The 16465-nt window shown below is 45.9% G+C and overlaps 1 protein-coding gene across 1 annotated transcript in view; it reads left to right on the top strand.

The window, feature by feature from the left end:
• Nucleotides 1-16465, top strand: part of MDGA2 (MAM domain containing glycosylphosphatidylinositol anchor 2) — a 232614-nt gene that overhangs the window by 100434 nt on the left and 115715 nt on the right. Inside the window, exon 7 of the mRNA XM_026056066.1 lies at nucleotides 11094-11423. Within this exon, the coding sequence (XP_025911851.1) occupies nucleotides 11094-11423 (330 nt within the window). The remainder of the gene's footprint in view (nucleotides 1-11093; nucleotides 11424-16465) is intronic.

Here is a 16465-nt window from a genome sequence, read left to right as displayed (position 1 = left end):
AGCTCAGCCAGACTGGTATTTTGACAGGGTTTGGCACACGAGTTAGACTTCATAAAGGCACTGGCCCTGAAAAACACCCAGCTGTAATGTTCAGAGGATTTGTAATTTGTTTGGCAAGCGCGTAGCCCACTGGGGATTATGTCAGCTCCTCCGAATTGTTTAATTCGTATCCCGATTCTTGTCTAGCTGGTGCTGAGGCTAGCGACGTCCCCGCTCGTTTGCGAGATGGGCAGTTTGTGCAACCGCGTCCCCGGTTCGGGTTGTGATTACGTGTGGTGCTCTGACTTGGCAAGCTGTGGGCTTTAATATCATCCGAGTTCTTGTTTTGTTTGGTTTCCCTTCCTTCTGCCTTGCGTGTCGAAAAAACGCTGCATGCCGGGTGCCAGTTTGTCACCGCTCTTGATTGATCCGGTCTCACAGGTGATGCTGCTTGGAGCAGGAGGGTGGACCAGAGACCTCCCGAGGGCCCTTCCCACCTGCGTTATCCGATGGACCTGTACGCGTTTGCTCCTCTGGTGATGCTTGAATATTTCCTTCTGAAAGCGATTAAAAGGCAATCCATGCTGCGTTCCGCATACTTTGATCTCGGCTTCATCTATTTAATGGATCATACACTGAGTAACTTGTAAACTTAAATCTTCTACATGACAGAAAAGTTTTCACCTCCCTTCCTTTCGAAAAGAAAAGCCATAAAAGAAATAGAAGAATTAACTTAAGCACAGATAAAAAGAGACATCTGCCTCACGACATCTCCAAAATAATAAATGCTTTTCTTTTAAAAATTAAAAACATTTACAAAAATAGCGACAAAACCTGAAATCTCTCCTCACTATTTGCATTTAAATTGAAAATGTGAGTGCATCTGGTCTTGTAAGTGCCAAATAATTACTTGATATTAAAGAGTTTGGAGATGCTCTAGTAGAAGATGCTTGACAACTTAATTGTTCTGATAGCTACTGAAAGTTAAGGTTTTTTAAAAAAACTTTAAGCTAAAACCATGTTGACAGAAGCGAAATGAACTGTTGATAAAATGCTGGGAATGTGTGCCTTTTTTAGAATAGGAAGGTGACTGTAGGGAACATTCAAACAGCATAATTTTGTCAACATTATCTGGGAGATGCCCCAAAACCCTATTCAAGAAATTTGCATTTTAAGAAAAGAGGCCAACATTCATGCCTTCCCTGTAAAAACTCTGAATAATTATGTAGTCATGCTGTTTTTTACTGTTCTTATGACCAAAACAAGATTGCATGCTACCTTTTCCCTCAGCATGAGTGGCTTCTTCTGGGGAGTCTTCTGTTATTTGAAACCATTGGATAAAAGTATATGTTCCTAATGCAGAAGCAGCTTGCTATGTGCAGAACTTATGGGTGATTCTATTTGATGTTAGGCTGATTTTTTTTAATCCGGAGTGAAATGTGCAGTTCAGAATAAGAAAGGAGATATTCCCATATCTCAGCAGTGGACCAACCAGTCACAAGGCTGTAGAGAGGAACCATGAAGACAGGAGAACTTTCCTTGCTAGAGGAAAAATAGACCGAACAGCATCATGCTGGTGTTGACAAACCTGACAATCCCTGTCAGCCAAGGATGAATCTCAATTAAGGGATAAAAAATAGATGCCACTGTGGTGGAGGTAAGATGACAAGAATTTGCATATTTTAATTCAGAAGTGCTGAGGGCTGGTGCTACACAGGAGATGTTGAGGGATCTATCCTGTCCTCTCTCTTTCCAGCCCACTCAGTACTTCTATAAAAGAAAAAGGTGAAGCACATGGCTGAGCCTGAGGTGGTCACTCTAGGAGTTTCTAGGTCCTGTGAACAGGCTGAAAGGCAAAACATGTGCTGGTAGTATTCTACAGTTCAGGTTTTTTAGGATTTTTTTGTTTTGTTCTGTTTTTTTTGTTTTGTTTTGTTTTCAACACTGACCAGGGAGGGTGACTATTCCTACTGAAAGACATTGAAATGAATACTGATTTGGTCTATACGGCGAATCTGGCAGATCTGGCCAGGCCACATCTTGCCTGACTTACTATTTCAGACTCAGCTTAAATGCTCCGGGGGAAGGACGGCTCTTTGACCATGGTCCGTGGTGCAGGACAGTGTTTGAGATTGTTCAGAGACAAAAAGCAATTGCATTGCACATGACTTAATAGTGTTGTTTATTTCTAGCTTTCACGAGGATCTGTGTCTGTTTGTGTATAGAAGAGCATTGGAAAAGCCATTTGGTAGGAGGTTACCGCACTTCAGCTTCTCCTACTAATTTTTTGAACGTTTTATTTTGTTGAAGTGGATTGCTTATTACTGCCCCTTTTCCAGTTTGTTATACCTTTCCTTTGTTCACCGACCAAAGAATGACTTCATCCAAGCTAACCCCCTTTTTTGATTCTGGAATTTTCGCTTTTTAACCATATTATACAATTCTTCTTGTAACTTTTTATTTCCCTTGGTTTTTTTTTTGAAATTTGACCTCTTAAAGCACCAGTTGGGCACATAAGTTTTGTCCAACAAGCTTACAATTGCAACAGCTGCATCCAGGTAGGAAACATGGCCATTGAGACGCAAGGTGGAACTGCTGCTTGTTTGTACATGGGAATTGTAATCAGGTGTTGGTCTTCAGTCCCTAGTCAATAAGCAGCCCTAAACCAATATTCAAACTCTGATTATCCTTCGTTCAAGTGAGTTTTTTTGGTAATTGCTTCCCAAGGTTTCCGTTCTCTTTCGTCCAAAAYGCACGCTTCGCTCCAAACTCAAGATCAGCAACACACCGTGGGGTCCAGCTTCCCTGGAGCAAAGTTGTCTACCCATGACCCAACTGCAGCTTCTCTGGGCCTTCCCTGAAGCCTGGCACGAAGCGCGTGTCCAGTTTGGGTCTGAGGCACGTTTGGACGGAGGTGTAGACGTGGCTGTGATAGTCGCAGCAGAATGCTGTGGCCCCGGAAAGGGTTGAGTTTGTGAATACTGTCTCCAGTTTGTTGTCTAATTTACTCAGACGCGGTTACATGCCCATGACAGTGCTGAGGATGGTGGGTGATAATCATTCATCAAAAAGGGATAGAAGCGATTATGTAAAACGTTTTACAGCAAGGCGCTTCGGAGGAGGCTCCTGTCTCTGTTTCCGAATAGATGTGCAGGTTGTACAGATGTTGCAATCCATGTGATTTTTTTTTATGGAAATCTGCAGACTTCGTTACCTGGAGTGTGTTTTTTGCTTTTTTATTTTGAAACTAGGCCTGAAGACCGTAATTCTGAATGTTTTTCTTTTACGCTTTAAATCAAGACTTAAGTTTGCTTACAGATGGTTTCTTTTTTGACAAAAGTAAATTTGACTTTCAGTGTTTCATATGTGCAAAACAAAGATGCAAAATATGTCAAAATGTATCTTAATGTGACAAAATGAAGGTTGTCAGATTGCTATGTGATATTCACCAGTGAGAAATAATTTTTGGACAGTTGTTTAATTGTCTCTACTTGGTTTAGCTATTTGATAATCTAGTTTAAGGCAACATCCCGTAGAGTATTCAAGATAATGCATCTCTGTTGCCTGTGGCAAAAATATACAAAAAGCTTTGTGTTTCTTTGGAGCTTGTGGTAGGAACCTTCTTTTTGGTTTTATTGATTTGATAGAGGTAGACACGTTAATGAAGAAAAGAAACATCAGAGAAAGATTTCCATCAGCCTGTTTCTTCTGTGGGAATGACTTTTTATTTAGTGCATAGATCCCTTTAAACTGGCCTTTCATATAAATAGATTCGAGGATGTAGGCTGTACGAACAGTTTCTGGGATGTGATAGCAGGGCAGAGATCCCTTTGTGCATCCATTTGTTCGTTTAACCATTCAGACCAACAAATCTGAAACCCAACCCAGCGGTGTGAAACCCAACCCAGTGGTGTAGCTGTTCAATGATAGCTTTAGCAAACGTATCTAAGAAAGCAACTAGAGATATTAATATTTGCTTTATTGCTTCACTTTTGCTTGTCACTTTGCTTGCAAAATATGGAATTACAATCTGCTTTCTTCCATTTTTGAACTGTGACTTGCTGCACTGAAGCTAAGCAGATGCAGTCTGAGGGTGAGAGGCAGCCACCGGTGGTACAGAATTGGTCAAAGCGCTGAACTGGCTCCCGAGAGGTGACTTGTCTGCTCCCTTGCCGCAGCTCTAAACCAGTGCTGACGGCTGTTTGTCCAACCCGTTCTGGAAAGCCTCCAGGGATGGTGCTTCTCTAGCCTTTCTGAGCTGCTGGTTGTCCTCTCTGGCCTTTCTCCCACTGCCTGCAAAATCTTTCTTGAAGTGCAATGCCCACAAGACACAGCACTGCTTTTCAGACAGGAGAGCAATTAACTGCCTTGCGAGCGACCAGGCAGCGTGGTGGGACGGTTGCCCATGTCAGAAGAAGCCAGTGCTACAGACTCCTGTCCTGTCCGTGGTCCCCCAGCTTAAACGCAGATCTTTTTTTGTTTAGYRGAGAAGATCTGCATATTAGTCCAAACTTGTCATTGCTTTGCAATTATTTATGTGCAATATTGTAATACAGCAGAGCTCAGGTCGCAGAAGTGATGCATCAGAGTAATGGCATAAGTTGAAATGTGCCATTTTTTCTGCTCTCTGAGGTTTGTAACAGATGTTTTTCGGGAAGCATAAATAATTCAGAATTACTGCGGTAAAGCATTTCTTTGATGCTTTGGCGATACATCAGCGTGTGCCTTCAACCACAGTGAGCCAAGGAATTTGAGTTTTTCCTCAGTTCTCAGTGATGGGATACAACTTCAGAAAGATCCTGTGTTAGCTGTGAAAGGCACCGACCCAGGTCCAGGTGCTTACACCACATGTATTAAGTACATCCATTTTCTATGTTGACTGCTGTGTGTGTTTATTGCTGAAATTCGGTGTTACAAAGCTGGTGACTTACACTTGAACAGGCACAGGTGAGCTGCTTCTGCGACTCCCACAGCTGAAAGCAGAATCAAAACGGGTTGCTCTGAGGCGGAGGAGGTTGAATTTTTACTTCCCTCTATGGATCCGGGGCCCGCTGAAGACTAACAGTCTGGACACCAGCATACAGTGAGAAAAGTTGGCTTCTCAAGATTTCTTGGCAGATTAGGAAGAAGGTTTAGGTCTACAAAGATACTTCGCAAGTCTTTCAGGGACTATCTGAAATCTTTGCTGAAAGGCTTCGAATCTTTTGAATTGCATTCCTGTGAAAGCAGGATTGCTTTCCCCATCTGTGAGGCTCGAAGGAGGTGAGGTGCCCAGTGTGACTGAAGCAAGAGCTGATGATAAGAGTTGGCTTTCTTTACCCACTGCCTGCCTCGGATCTTTTTTTCAAGGGCCCATGAATCATCACAGTAATCATCTTTGTACCAAAAGATCACAGCGGTGACCTGGAGAGTTGATTCTTTTAAAGCAAGCAACCAGTGTCTGGATTAACAGACTAGAGCTTCCAGAGGACGAAGCTGGGTTTTGCGACTCGCTTTCCAAACAAGCTGTTCCCATGGTGCTTTTTGTGTCTTATTATCCTTTGATGTGGAATAGAAATCGATGCAAAGGGCTTAATCCAGAGCACAGAGAAGTCATGGGAAGGCCCATCACTCACTGTGCTGAACTTTGGTTCGGAGCATTAGTCCYTTACTTGCTGTTTCGCTGCAGGCCATTGACCTTAAAAATAAAGCCAGGAGTCTTTCTAAGTAGCATGAACTCTTGTGTGTGCATGCGAGGAAGGAACATCGAAGGGTCAGTAATATTTGAGCGCTCAGAAAGCATTGCTGCTTTGCCTCACCCAGGCAATGCAGCTGAAACTCCGAATCCACAGCTGTTTCTGAGGATCTTGGGAGCAGGATCTGGACGTTTAGTTATTGACCTTTATTTGATAAAACGCCGGTGCTTGGATGCTCAGAAGCAAGTAGCATGCTGGATGCTGAGTTCAAGAAACCCCCCAAAATATGCTTGTGGTGGTCCAAAAGCCGTGCAAGTCTTTCTGTCTGCTTGGCTCATCGTCAGGTGACATTCTCATGTTGTTCACTGGGAACAGGATAAAACAAAATCTCTCTCTAGCCTTAGCAAAACATTAAGGGGAACAACCAAAATTAGCTGAAGTCACTTCTGCTTGGTGCACATAGGTTGAGCCTCATGTGGAATCCAACTGCTCAGTCAAGGTTAAAATCAGTAATTTGCACAGTTTTGCTGCTTAATATTGCTGTCGCTGCAGGCTGCGCACAAACACAAACATCAGAAAACACAAATCCAAGCATTCCCCAATGCCTGGCGTCAGCTGAGGAAGCAGTCAGCGGCCAGTAACTATTATGTCAAAGCCTGCAAATTGTGCAGCAGCTAATATATTCAATAACCGTGTTTGATGCAGTTCATATATCATGAAATGTGCATTTGCAAGATATGAACATTTTGATGGATTAAAGGAGCATTTTGGGTTGATCAGGGTGGGGGTGGGAAGATACAACTTAACCTGATGAATGCAAATATGCCTCAGTTGAGATACTGAAATGCAATTTATTGCTTTGAAATGTAATTAATGAGGGAGGGCAGAGACAGTGAAGAGTTTTGTGAGGAATATGAGGATGAAAATTGTTTCATCTTTGTTTATCTGATCACATCATAGTTCTTCAGGGCCTCTTTGGAGAAAGACTGGCGCTATCCTGGCCGTAAGCTGAGTCTCAGAGTGTGGTTACAGGCTATCTGCACATCTGCTGATGTTTTCTAGCGCTGTGTGTTGATTATATTCTGGGATCTCTGCTGGGATACAGCTGTGCTTAGCATGCATCTGTGACACTGTCTCGCACATTGCTCTGGTTACCCCCAAATCTCCTTCCCTTTTATCCATTATATCTAACCCAATATTTGTGAAGGAAGTGTTGCAATGATGCATCAAGCGTTATTGATAAAGTGAGAAAACAAGAGTCAGAATCCACTGGATGTTTTGATATATTTGGTATTATATAGGGGGGTGCCTGGAAATTATGGTCCAAGTGCTTCTGCATGAAGAAAATTCAAACTACTGCTTTATGGGGATTGACTGCGAATGCAAACACCTGTGGAGAATACAGAGACGAGTTTTCCGTTACCTGGTGGTGCGTCTATTTGTACCAGCTCAGGGTTCCCAAGAGGGTCAGCATATGGCACACAGCATAAATCAGTGAGGGCTGAAGTCTTTTTGGAGACCGCATCCAGCTTGTGCAAACCTAAGGCTCCCCACCCTCCTGTCTGTAAAGAGCAGCTTTATATTCCCAAGGCTGCAGAAAGTACAGTGACGCCGGAGACGTCTGCTGACTCCATGTCCTTTTGCTAAGGCCAACACCATTTCCGCGGGGGCTGAGACTAGCTTAATGAAGAACTTCATTGCTGTAATCACTTTTCTTTCAAAGAACTGAGCAGGGTCATCCCAGGAGAGCCCCTTCTATCTCTGAAAGCTGAGAGTCCCCTCTACTCAAACACATCTTCTCCTCAATCACAGCGCAACTGCAAATGGTTCATCCCGCTCAGACTGGTGTGTGAGTGGGTAGTTGTAAAGTTTTCAGTATGTGAAGTGATCTAGACTCTCATCAGGCTGAAGTGGGAGTTCCAGGTACAATTTCCCTTCCTAAGAAAGACCTCTAGCTCCTAGGATGTTGTAGCACCATCAGTATTTCCATTTTAAAGGTTTGGGGATGGGAGGTTTGTTGTTACTTACAGCCTGTAGAACATCTTGCGGGGCTTCCCATCCTTGAAGATGAATGGTGGAGCAAATCTACAGGGAATTTCAGTGAAAGGCAGTCTAGTGTTGGGGTTGCTTTTGGGTTGAATAGTGAGTGACTCAGCACTGTCAAGTCTGGGGCATTTCTGGTCATAATTCCGGGTGCCCGTGCGGGCTTGGAGCGAGCACATCTGCCCAGCATGCCTCTGTGCTGCTCACTGCTCCCACCACCCTCAAGGCCCAGGGCCCACTGGGCATCTTGGAACACCTGCAGTTGGATTTTGGGGATGTGCTTTCAGGTATGAATGGTGATTTTCATGTGCTTTGGTGGCATATTATAATTCCAAGATAAACAGGTTAATCACGGAGATAACTGTTTATTCTGGTACTAAATGGGATTAGGGATTTATGGATATGTACTGTTCAGTGATGCTGCTTAMCTCTGAAAAGACACTGTACGGTAAAGTTGAATTTTCTGCTGATTTTGTTGGCAGCAGAAGAGAACAGTGATAGTCGAGCAGTTCTGTGGAGTCTTGGAGAACAGGGTTAGAAGAACAGTACCTTGACTGTCAGCTATCGGTTGTAGTTGAACAGTTGTTAGGTTGTTTGAAGCAGGGATTTCATGGCTGTTTCTGAGCAATGTTGTGTATATCTCAACATTGCTTAAAAGACGTTAAGAGATTTGGTTTCGAGGAAGGGAGGAGGAAAGGGAATAGAGCACAGAAACTTTTGCCGTCACTTCAGAACTTCTATAAATTCCCTTAACTTTTTCCATGTAATATGCTGCTTCGCGGTCCTCATCCTGAACTCCTGTTATGTGGATGTATAAAGAAATATGCAGCTCCGGTCTAGGCTCTGCTGCAGTTCGTTGGTGATTAGACTTTGCTGTAGCAGATCTGGACAGTGGACAGTCCTGCCCAGTTACTACCAGCACCTAACACTTGGCCTAAATAAAACCAAACCAACAAATCACAGAGACAAAACTTAGTTAATTATGTAATATAGTCCATGGGCAGGGTGGGGAGTCCTTCCTGGTCCATGAGGCAGGCAGCTTATGGCCCACAGCCTGAGGTCCTGTTGCCCTTATCTTGGCTATTCCTTCAGAGGAAGGAGAAACTGCTGAAACAAGCACTCAAAACAAAGCAGAAAATGTGCAGAAATAAAATTAGTTTACTGAGGTTTTTAGCAAATAATTCTGGCTGAAATGCACTTCTCGTCATGCCTATCATGGATTATTTTTTCTTCTTCCCTTTATGCAAATTATTTACAAAATCTTGACAAAGTTCATGAAACTTTCAAGATCCACAAATATGTTCTTAAAAACTCATCAACCACTTGGGTTCTTGAATACTCGGTTACAAGGGCTGCCAAATAACAGCACCCAGAAAAAAGCCTTTCCTGCCTTACCTGGTCGGTACACCAAAAGTGACAGTTCTTCTTTTTTCCAAGTGAAAGGGCTGGCTTCCTCACCAAGAGAAGTTTTTCACACCACGGGTGAGCGGGTGCCTGCAGGCAGCCAGGTGTTACACTTCTTTTCCCGCTYTGAAATACAAATACCCAATTATTATTAAACGTTACTTCTTCTTGCTAGCTACGGAGTTGTGAAAATACTAATCCAGCACGGCTTCCGCCAGCCCCGGAGAGCGGTTTTGTCCAAGGAGCTCTGAGCTAAGCCGACGGCGAGCGTTTCCCCACCGGCGGAGACGCGCGGAGCYGGCACAGCGCGCTCCCGGGGCCGCCCGGCGCCTCCCGAGCCCGTCTGCCTCTCGCTGTGCCGCGCTTGCCCCGGGCAGCGAGTGCGAAGCGCGCGTCGCCCAAAGCATGGGATCCGGACGAGGGAATCTTCAACCCGTAGCCTTTGCCGTTTGTGACGGTGTCACCCTTCATTGCCCATAAGCACATCGACACCCGAGGCYGGACTGGGAACGCTGCAAACGTGCCCTAGTTTCCCTGCCCGATGCTGCACGCGTGGAGCAGGGGCCCGGGAGAGCAGGCGGGAGGAAGCACGGGAACGTGGGACACCTCTCCAGTAGCCTGAGGCATCAAGATGTCAAGGAGAAATGTTGGTTTTAAATATTTGGCTCCCAGTGCTTGCGTTCAACAAGTGTATTTGCTTGTAATGTTTCTAGCTGGTGTTTTCCTTGTGGGACTTTCCAGCTGGAGACAGAATATATATAAACATACATACATATGTCCTTACCTGCACACACAGAGGGGGAGAAGGAGCTGGGATTTATATAAGTATCATCTTATATTCAGTCCATCTAAAGATATGTGTACGTGAAGAGCCTAATGGCCGATTCTGAAGCGTTCTTCCAAAACAAGCGTCATGCTAACCCTGCTTCAGAGCCACCACTTAATCGACGCAACTGGTGCCAGTTTCTGGACAGCTTTGTTTCTGGTGTGACGAGAGAGAGCAGGGAAGCCGACGGTAGTATTGAGGTGCTGTCGTAGAGTAGCGTGGTGGGTGATGTTAGGAAATAACGCTGGTCTTCCCCAAGAACGTGGTTACGCGGGACGTTCTGGTGGWGCGCTGCGCCCCTGGCACAGCCTGGGTGCTCCTGGGCCCTGCTCCTGCCGCTGGGACGCCTCCGAGAAACGGGCCCGCTGCAGGGCTCCCGTCTGCAACGCCGGGACTGCCTTATYGTGGGTTAGACAACCGATTGCGTCTGTATTGCTGGCTTGAGTGATCTTAGCTGTAGGCAGGGCTACTTGGGACATGGCGTCTTGCTGTGAGCGGTGACRTTTCCCCTGAGCGAGCTCATGCGGCCCATGGCCACCGCTGGGCTGCTGGTCACCTGGAGAGATCCATCCACCGGCGGGCAGCCACCGCGACTGGGGCAAGCAGGACACGTGTGAACGGGGGCAGGCTGGGGCTTYGGGTGCCTGCTTACTTCTCCTGCTGTACCCAGCTGGCGCCGAGCTAGGTTGTGTGGCTGGGTTGGTTTGCAGATAGGCTGGAGATGACGCTGCTGGCTGTAGTAGTGATGTTTGATTGATATCTTTGTTTTCTCTTCTCTGAATGCTCTGGCAGCATGGTGGGTGAGGAAGGGCTYGTAAATACCTCAAGAAAGGGAGGACAAACACTGTAGGCTCGCAAATTATTTTGGTTATTCTTCAGCTGTCAGCAGCTCAGCCTGATTTCAATACTGTGACTATTCCCGCTTTTCATTGTGGAAGTGACAGGTACTTTAGCAATGTGTGCTACACGGTGATGTTTGATTAAGAACTGATCCTGCAAGAAATTAACCCGTGTGCAAAGTGTGGCATGGGGAGTCTCAGTGACTTCACAAGCGTTATTTGTGGACATGAAGTGGAGCATCCGCATTAGTCTTTGCAAAGTCAGCATCTAAAGATGCAAAATTGGTGCCTTATTAGACTAAACTTGGGTTTCTTTGCATATTTCAGCCTTAAAAAAAGGTCGCTTTTGGATCACTCCTGACCCATATCACAAAGATGACAACATCCAGATCGGGCGTGAGGTGAAAATCTCCTGCCAGGTGGAAGCTGTCCCTTCTGAAGAGCTTACGTTCAGTTGGTTTAAAAACGGACGTCCCTTGCGAAGCTCCGAAAGGATGGTCATCACACAGACTGACCCTGATGTTTCCCCTGGCACCACAAACCTGGACATCATTGATTTGAAATTCACTGACTTTGGGACATACACGTGTGTTGCGTCTCTGAAAGGAGGTGGGATATCTGATATCAGCATTGATGTTAACATCTCCAGCAGCACAGGTAAGGAGGCTGGCTTTAATATCAGCTTTACTTTGTAGCCAAGCTATAGCTTTCCTTGACTCATCAAAAAAAGAGAGGTGTGCATGCAGAAAACTGTGGGGACCATGCAGGGAAGCGTGGGGATGTCCCAGCAGGCCCTAGATCTGCTGCTGAGTTCACCTGATCGATGGGCTGCAGCCTGAGTAAGTGGCACGTGATGCTCTGTTCCAAGGAAGGCCAATGTCCGCGTTTAGCCAGATAGGCCCGCTTTTATTCTCAGAAAAGCTGTTGGATCTAAAAGAGGACTAAAAGGACTCTGGCCTTTTTTTCGAACTTCCAGGCATCAAGAATCATGAATTTCATGGGAAATTACAAGGAGAGATAGGATGGTGTTATGGTAATCCAACAGGATCCATCCCACTGCTTTCGCTGAGCAGCAAGTATGAAGTACGGAGGAAGGAGCTCGTTTTTAAGAGCACACGTTGCCTGTCGGCGATTCACGCTATTCTCAACAGGCAAAAGATCTTAAGTGTCTCTTATGCATGTTTTCAGATCAGTGACAGAAATGTTGCTCTTTGATGAAGTAAAATTGTAGCTATTACTTTGACTGATAATAAATGTCTTGTTGTGGCTATGGAATAGGAGTACGTAATGCAGCAGTAATTGCCTGCTTTTCTTCATCTCTTTGCTAATAGCTGGTTTGTAACCAATAGATTGCTTAGACTTTTCCCCCCAGTAGTTGATTTTAATAACTGAGGCAATCCGTGTTTTTGCCGCAATCCCAGAACAGTAAAAACCCATAGATTAGCATGTCTTTCAGCAGAAGGCATTTTGCATCTGTTATCCAATATCTGTCTTTTACAAAATTGCATTTTTGTTTTGTTTTCAAAACAATGCCTGTATATCAAAGAAAAATCGATGATCTTCTTCTCTTGCCTTAAAAAAAAAAACAGTTTCCCCTCAACTGTGCCCTGCTAAAACTTGTTTTATATGTATATTTTAAATAAACTAGAAAATAGAATGCAGATTTTTTATTTTCCTGCCACGAGTTACAACCAGAAAAAGGGTGCTGGTTGTTTCAACAATAAAAACACATTTGTGTTTCCAGAACACTATGTTGTCAGTATTAGAGCTGTTATCCAGCCTGACTTGTATATGAAGTGCTGTGCTTTTCCTCAGGTTGCGCATGCTGTTCGCTGGGGTAAGGTATTCAGCGCATGTCATTTAGAAGCAAGACAGCACAGAACATGCCTAGGAAAGCATTTTTATAGTATGGAAAGAAAATATTTAATAGACATCTTCTGCCCCTTTTCACCAACCACATCCACATATGCGCTTTCTCCTTTTTCGAACTGTCCTGGCTTGGTCCGTCTTGAAGGCTGGCCTGATTTCCTCTGGTTCTGCTGAGAYGGCAGGTGGTTTATGCGTGTTTTGCGCATGCAGCTTCTTCAATGGCATGGTTGGTTGTGGTCATCTGAGGTGATAGATAAATGCAGTTCACAACTGTGGTGCGCATGTTTGATTTAGATGCTGCCCATCCTGTACCCAGCGATCAGGTTTCTAGGTAAACATAAAACTTGTGTGCGTCCAAACTGAGAGGTGGCCTTTCGAACATCGGCGCCTGAGCTCCCTGCGGTGAATCTTCTGCTGCAGGAGTGTCTTCTCACAGATCCCCCTCGAGCTCCACGTTCTCTCTAAYGCACGTTTCTGGAGCCCTTGGCCACTGCCAGTGTTTCGTCGAGAATGCTGTGTATGGCAGGGAGATGAGACTGAGCTGACCTGTGGTTCAGACGGGAGTCTGGGAAGCGAAGTCGGGCCACTTTGTGCTGTTAGTGACTTTCTGGGTGGTTGAGTTAGGGACCACTTCAGCAAAATGGACCTACGTAAGTCCATGAGACTGGCTAGGAGGCGTCCAAGGGAAGTGACCAGTGTCACTACAAGGTCACTGTATTATCTTTCAAAGGTCGCAGTGATCTAAGGAGGTCCAAAACAGACTTGAAAAATGCAAATTTTATGCCCATCTTCCAAAAAAAAAAAAAAAAAAAAAAAGGCAAGGAGATTCTGGGAACTACAGGCCAGTCGTCGTCACCTCAGTCCCTGGGAAGATCATGCAGCGTGTTCTCTTAGAAGCCATGTCCATCCACGTGAATGACCAGCAGGTGACTGGAGACAGCCAGCATGGATTTACTGGAAGCAAATTGTGCCTGACCAACCTGGTTGCCTCCAGTGATGAAAAGACGGGGAAGAGAAATGAATGCTGTTTACATATTTACGACTTTAGCAAAGCCTTCAGCACAGTCTTTTGTAGTGTCCCTACAGCCAAACCGATGGAGTATGGTTTGGGAGGGAGGTGGACTGTGAAGCGTGTGGAAAATTGGCTGGACCACTGGGCGCGAAGAGTCGTGGTCGTTGGTACGGCGTCAGACCCTGGGTGTGTATAAGTGAACGTGCAGTCAGCGTTTCTGCGGTTGTCTTTGCTGCATGTCTCACGCTGAAACATTTTGCACGCCTATGTGTGTAACACAAACCTTGAGAGACAGGAGGAAAACAGGCATTGTATTTAGTGTAGTTAGTTATTATTTACTATTTATTTTTAATTTGTCTCATTGTTCAGAGACTTTGGATAGCTTCCTTCTTTTTGCTAAATTTTACGATAAGTATCCATTAGGAGTATTTATTTTTACTGTTTGATAACTCCGAAAATGTGCACTGATGTTGCAAAATTTTGCAGGTTTTTAGTTAATTTCAAGAATACCGTGCGGGGGCAATGCAAGGAGCGCAGAGGGGTTTGCGGGGGCTTTCCCCTTGCGGCGTTACGGGCTGCGGCTGCCAGGCCGGGGAGCAGCTCTGCAGAAGGGCGCTGGGCGTCCTCGCCGACGGCCAACGGGATGGAAGCTGCAGAGCGCCCTGGCGGCAAAGGAGGCAACGGACCAGCTTTGGGTCCCCAGCGCAGGAAGGACTTCCAACAAACTGGGGCCGGTTCAGCAGAGGCCACCACGACGGCTGGGGCTGGAGCCGTGCCTTGTGAGGAGCGGCGGGCGAGCGGGGCTTGTTCGACCTGGAGAAGAGGTGGCTTCAGAGGGACCTGGCAGCAGCCGTCCCCTGTGGGATGCCCAGGAGTCATCGAGGGGACGGAGCCAAGCTCTTCGCAGAAGCACGTGGGATGAGAGAAGATGAGAGACAACCAGCATAGGCTGAAATGAGAGTTTTAGACAGCAGATAAGGAGGAACTTTTCCCCATGAGGGAAAAGCCAGGTTGCCCAGAGGCATTGTGGGGTCTCCATCCTTGGAGGTTTTTGGAGCCAGCCTGGATAACGCCTGAGCAACCTGACCTCAGAGCTGGCCCTGCTTGGAGCAGAGGTTAGCCCAGAGATCTCTTGAGCTCCCTTCCATCCTCACTTATCCTAGGAAGACTTTAGTGGTGGAAATGCTGACCTGCAGATTCATGCGCAAGGGAATAGCCCATCCCTGAGGTTTTCTCTGAAAAAAAACATGTACTTCAAGCGTATTAATGCACATCTTATGAACAGCTGAAGAACTGAGTAGCAAAGAGGTTTATCCTGTGGGAAGTGCAGAGTTCGGCATGATGGATAGTGGTCGCATGCAAACGCAACATTACCTTCTTGCTAGGGTGCAATGGACAGTGACGCGTTGGGCGCTTATGCGTTTCCCGTCTGGCAAAAAGTAACCACTATATTACCTTTACTTGCCGGGGAATCATTTGGGAAATTGATGGGATTTATTGGAAGCATCCGTTAGATGGCTGTACCTCTAAGCTTTTCGCAATTTCTGCAGGCAGTGATGAATTACGTCAGTTCTTAAGTTCACTGTCCCGTAACACTCAAGCAAAACAGAAAGGGGGGAGAAAACTCAGCATTTGGGATCAGCTTTGCTTAGCCTCTTCAAAGAAATCCTACCTATTTGTAGGACTTTGTTACCCGGTGAAGTGGAAGCTGAAATAGTTTCGGTATCCGTTTGAAGGTCATTACTGATTCATCAAGATTCATTACCGCTGTGGTAATTAYGAACATAAGGCCTAGGCACAAACACATCTTCCAAATGCCAGGACTTGTACTGATATCCTAAATATCTCACTGTGTGTCTGTTAGCTGGCTTCGGGGAGAACACTTTTTTCCTCGTGCCTACAGGATTCCTCCTGGAGTCGCAAAGCGAGCGGCAAAGGATGCGTCACTTGGAAAGGAGGGAGGGAGATGCAGGTCTCTTCTACCGGGTGTGCTCTGCAGCCGGCAGGCCGGAAAGGCATAGCCAWGGGTCCGAGGGAACACGCCAGCCTTTTGGCATGCTTCATATTCAACTTGTTCAGCAGGAATGTTTTTCCCTTGACATTTTGTGCTCTTATCAGGAAAGGCATAGATTTATGTCTCGAGTACCTTTTATAAATGGACCTGAAGTAATCCCCTGGCACTCTCCCCTCGCCGCATCTCAATAAAGTAGGTCAGTGAACAGTGGAAATGACTCAAATACTGCAACTTTGCCCTGTAAAAGCCCTGTCGTCCATAAACCAACCCTGGGCAAACATGGTGGAAAGGCCAGATGAATCTCCCGTATGCGTGCGTGTGGTAGGGACTCTGAGGGCAAGAGATGTTAAAACAGTAAAATACGCTCGTGGTAACCAGAAAAGAGAGGTGGATCGGAAAAGCATGTTAGTCTTTGCATGTGATCTTTTCCTCTGCCTTAAACATCGTATTCAAAGCTGGAAGAAATGGTGCTTCAGGTGCTGTTTGCTGTGCTGTGTTCAGCGTGGGTTCTTCTACCGTCTTCATCTCCCGAAAATTAGTGTCAGTGCAGGGCGAGGTGCAGCATCTGTCACTTCTGGCTAACTCTCTTCTCACCTTGTCCCTGGAGGCAGCGTTGTGCTGTGGAGTGATCTGTTCTTTTGGGGGGTTATTTTATGTCGCTTTGTGCAGGCACTGCTCTGACTGCGTATTAGACGGGCCTGATGGAGGAGACGGCTGATGGTCTGGGGTGGAGGTAGCAGTGACCCTTGTCTGCTCAGAGAGTCACTTCTGCTGTCCCTGCTGGCTTCTGTGCAAGCGCTGCCA

This window comes from Apteryx rowi, unplaced genomic scaffold (genome assembly GCF_003343035.1).
Source record: "Apteryx rowi isolate R43461 unplaced genomic scaffold, aptRow1 scaffold_13, whole genome shotgun sequence".
NCBI classification, from domain to species: Eukaryota; Metazoa; Chordata; class Aves; order Apterygiformes; family Apterygidae; genus Apteryx; species Apteryx rowi.
The sequence above is the reverse complement of the archived record's forward strand: the minus strand, read 5'-3'. Positions and strand labels throughout refer to the sequence as shown.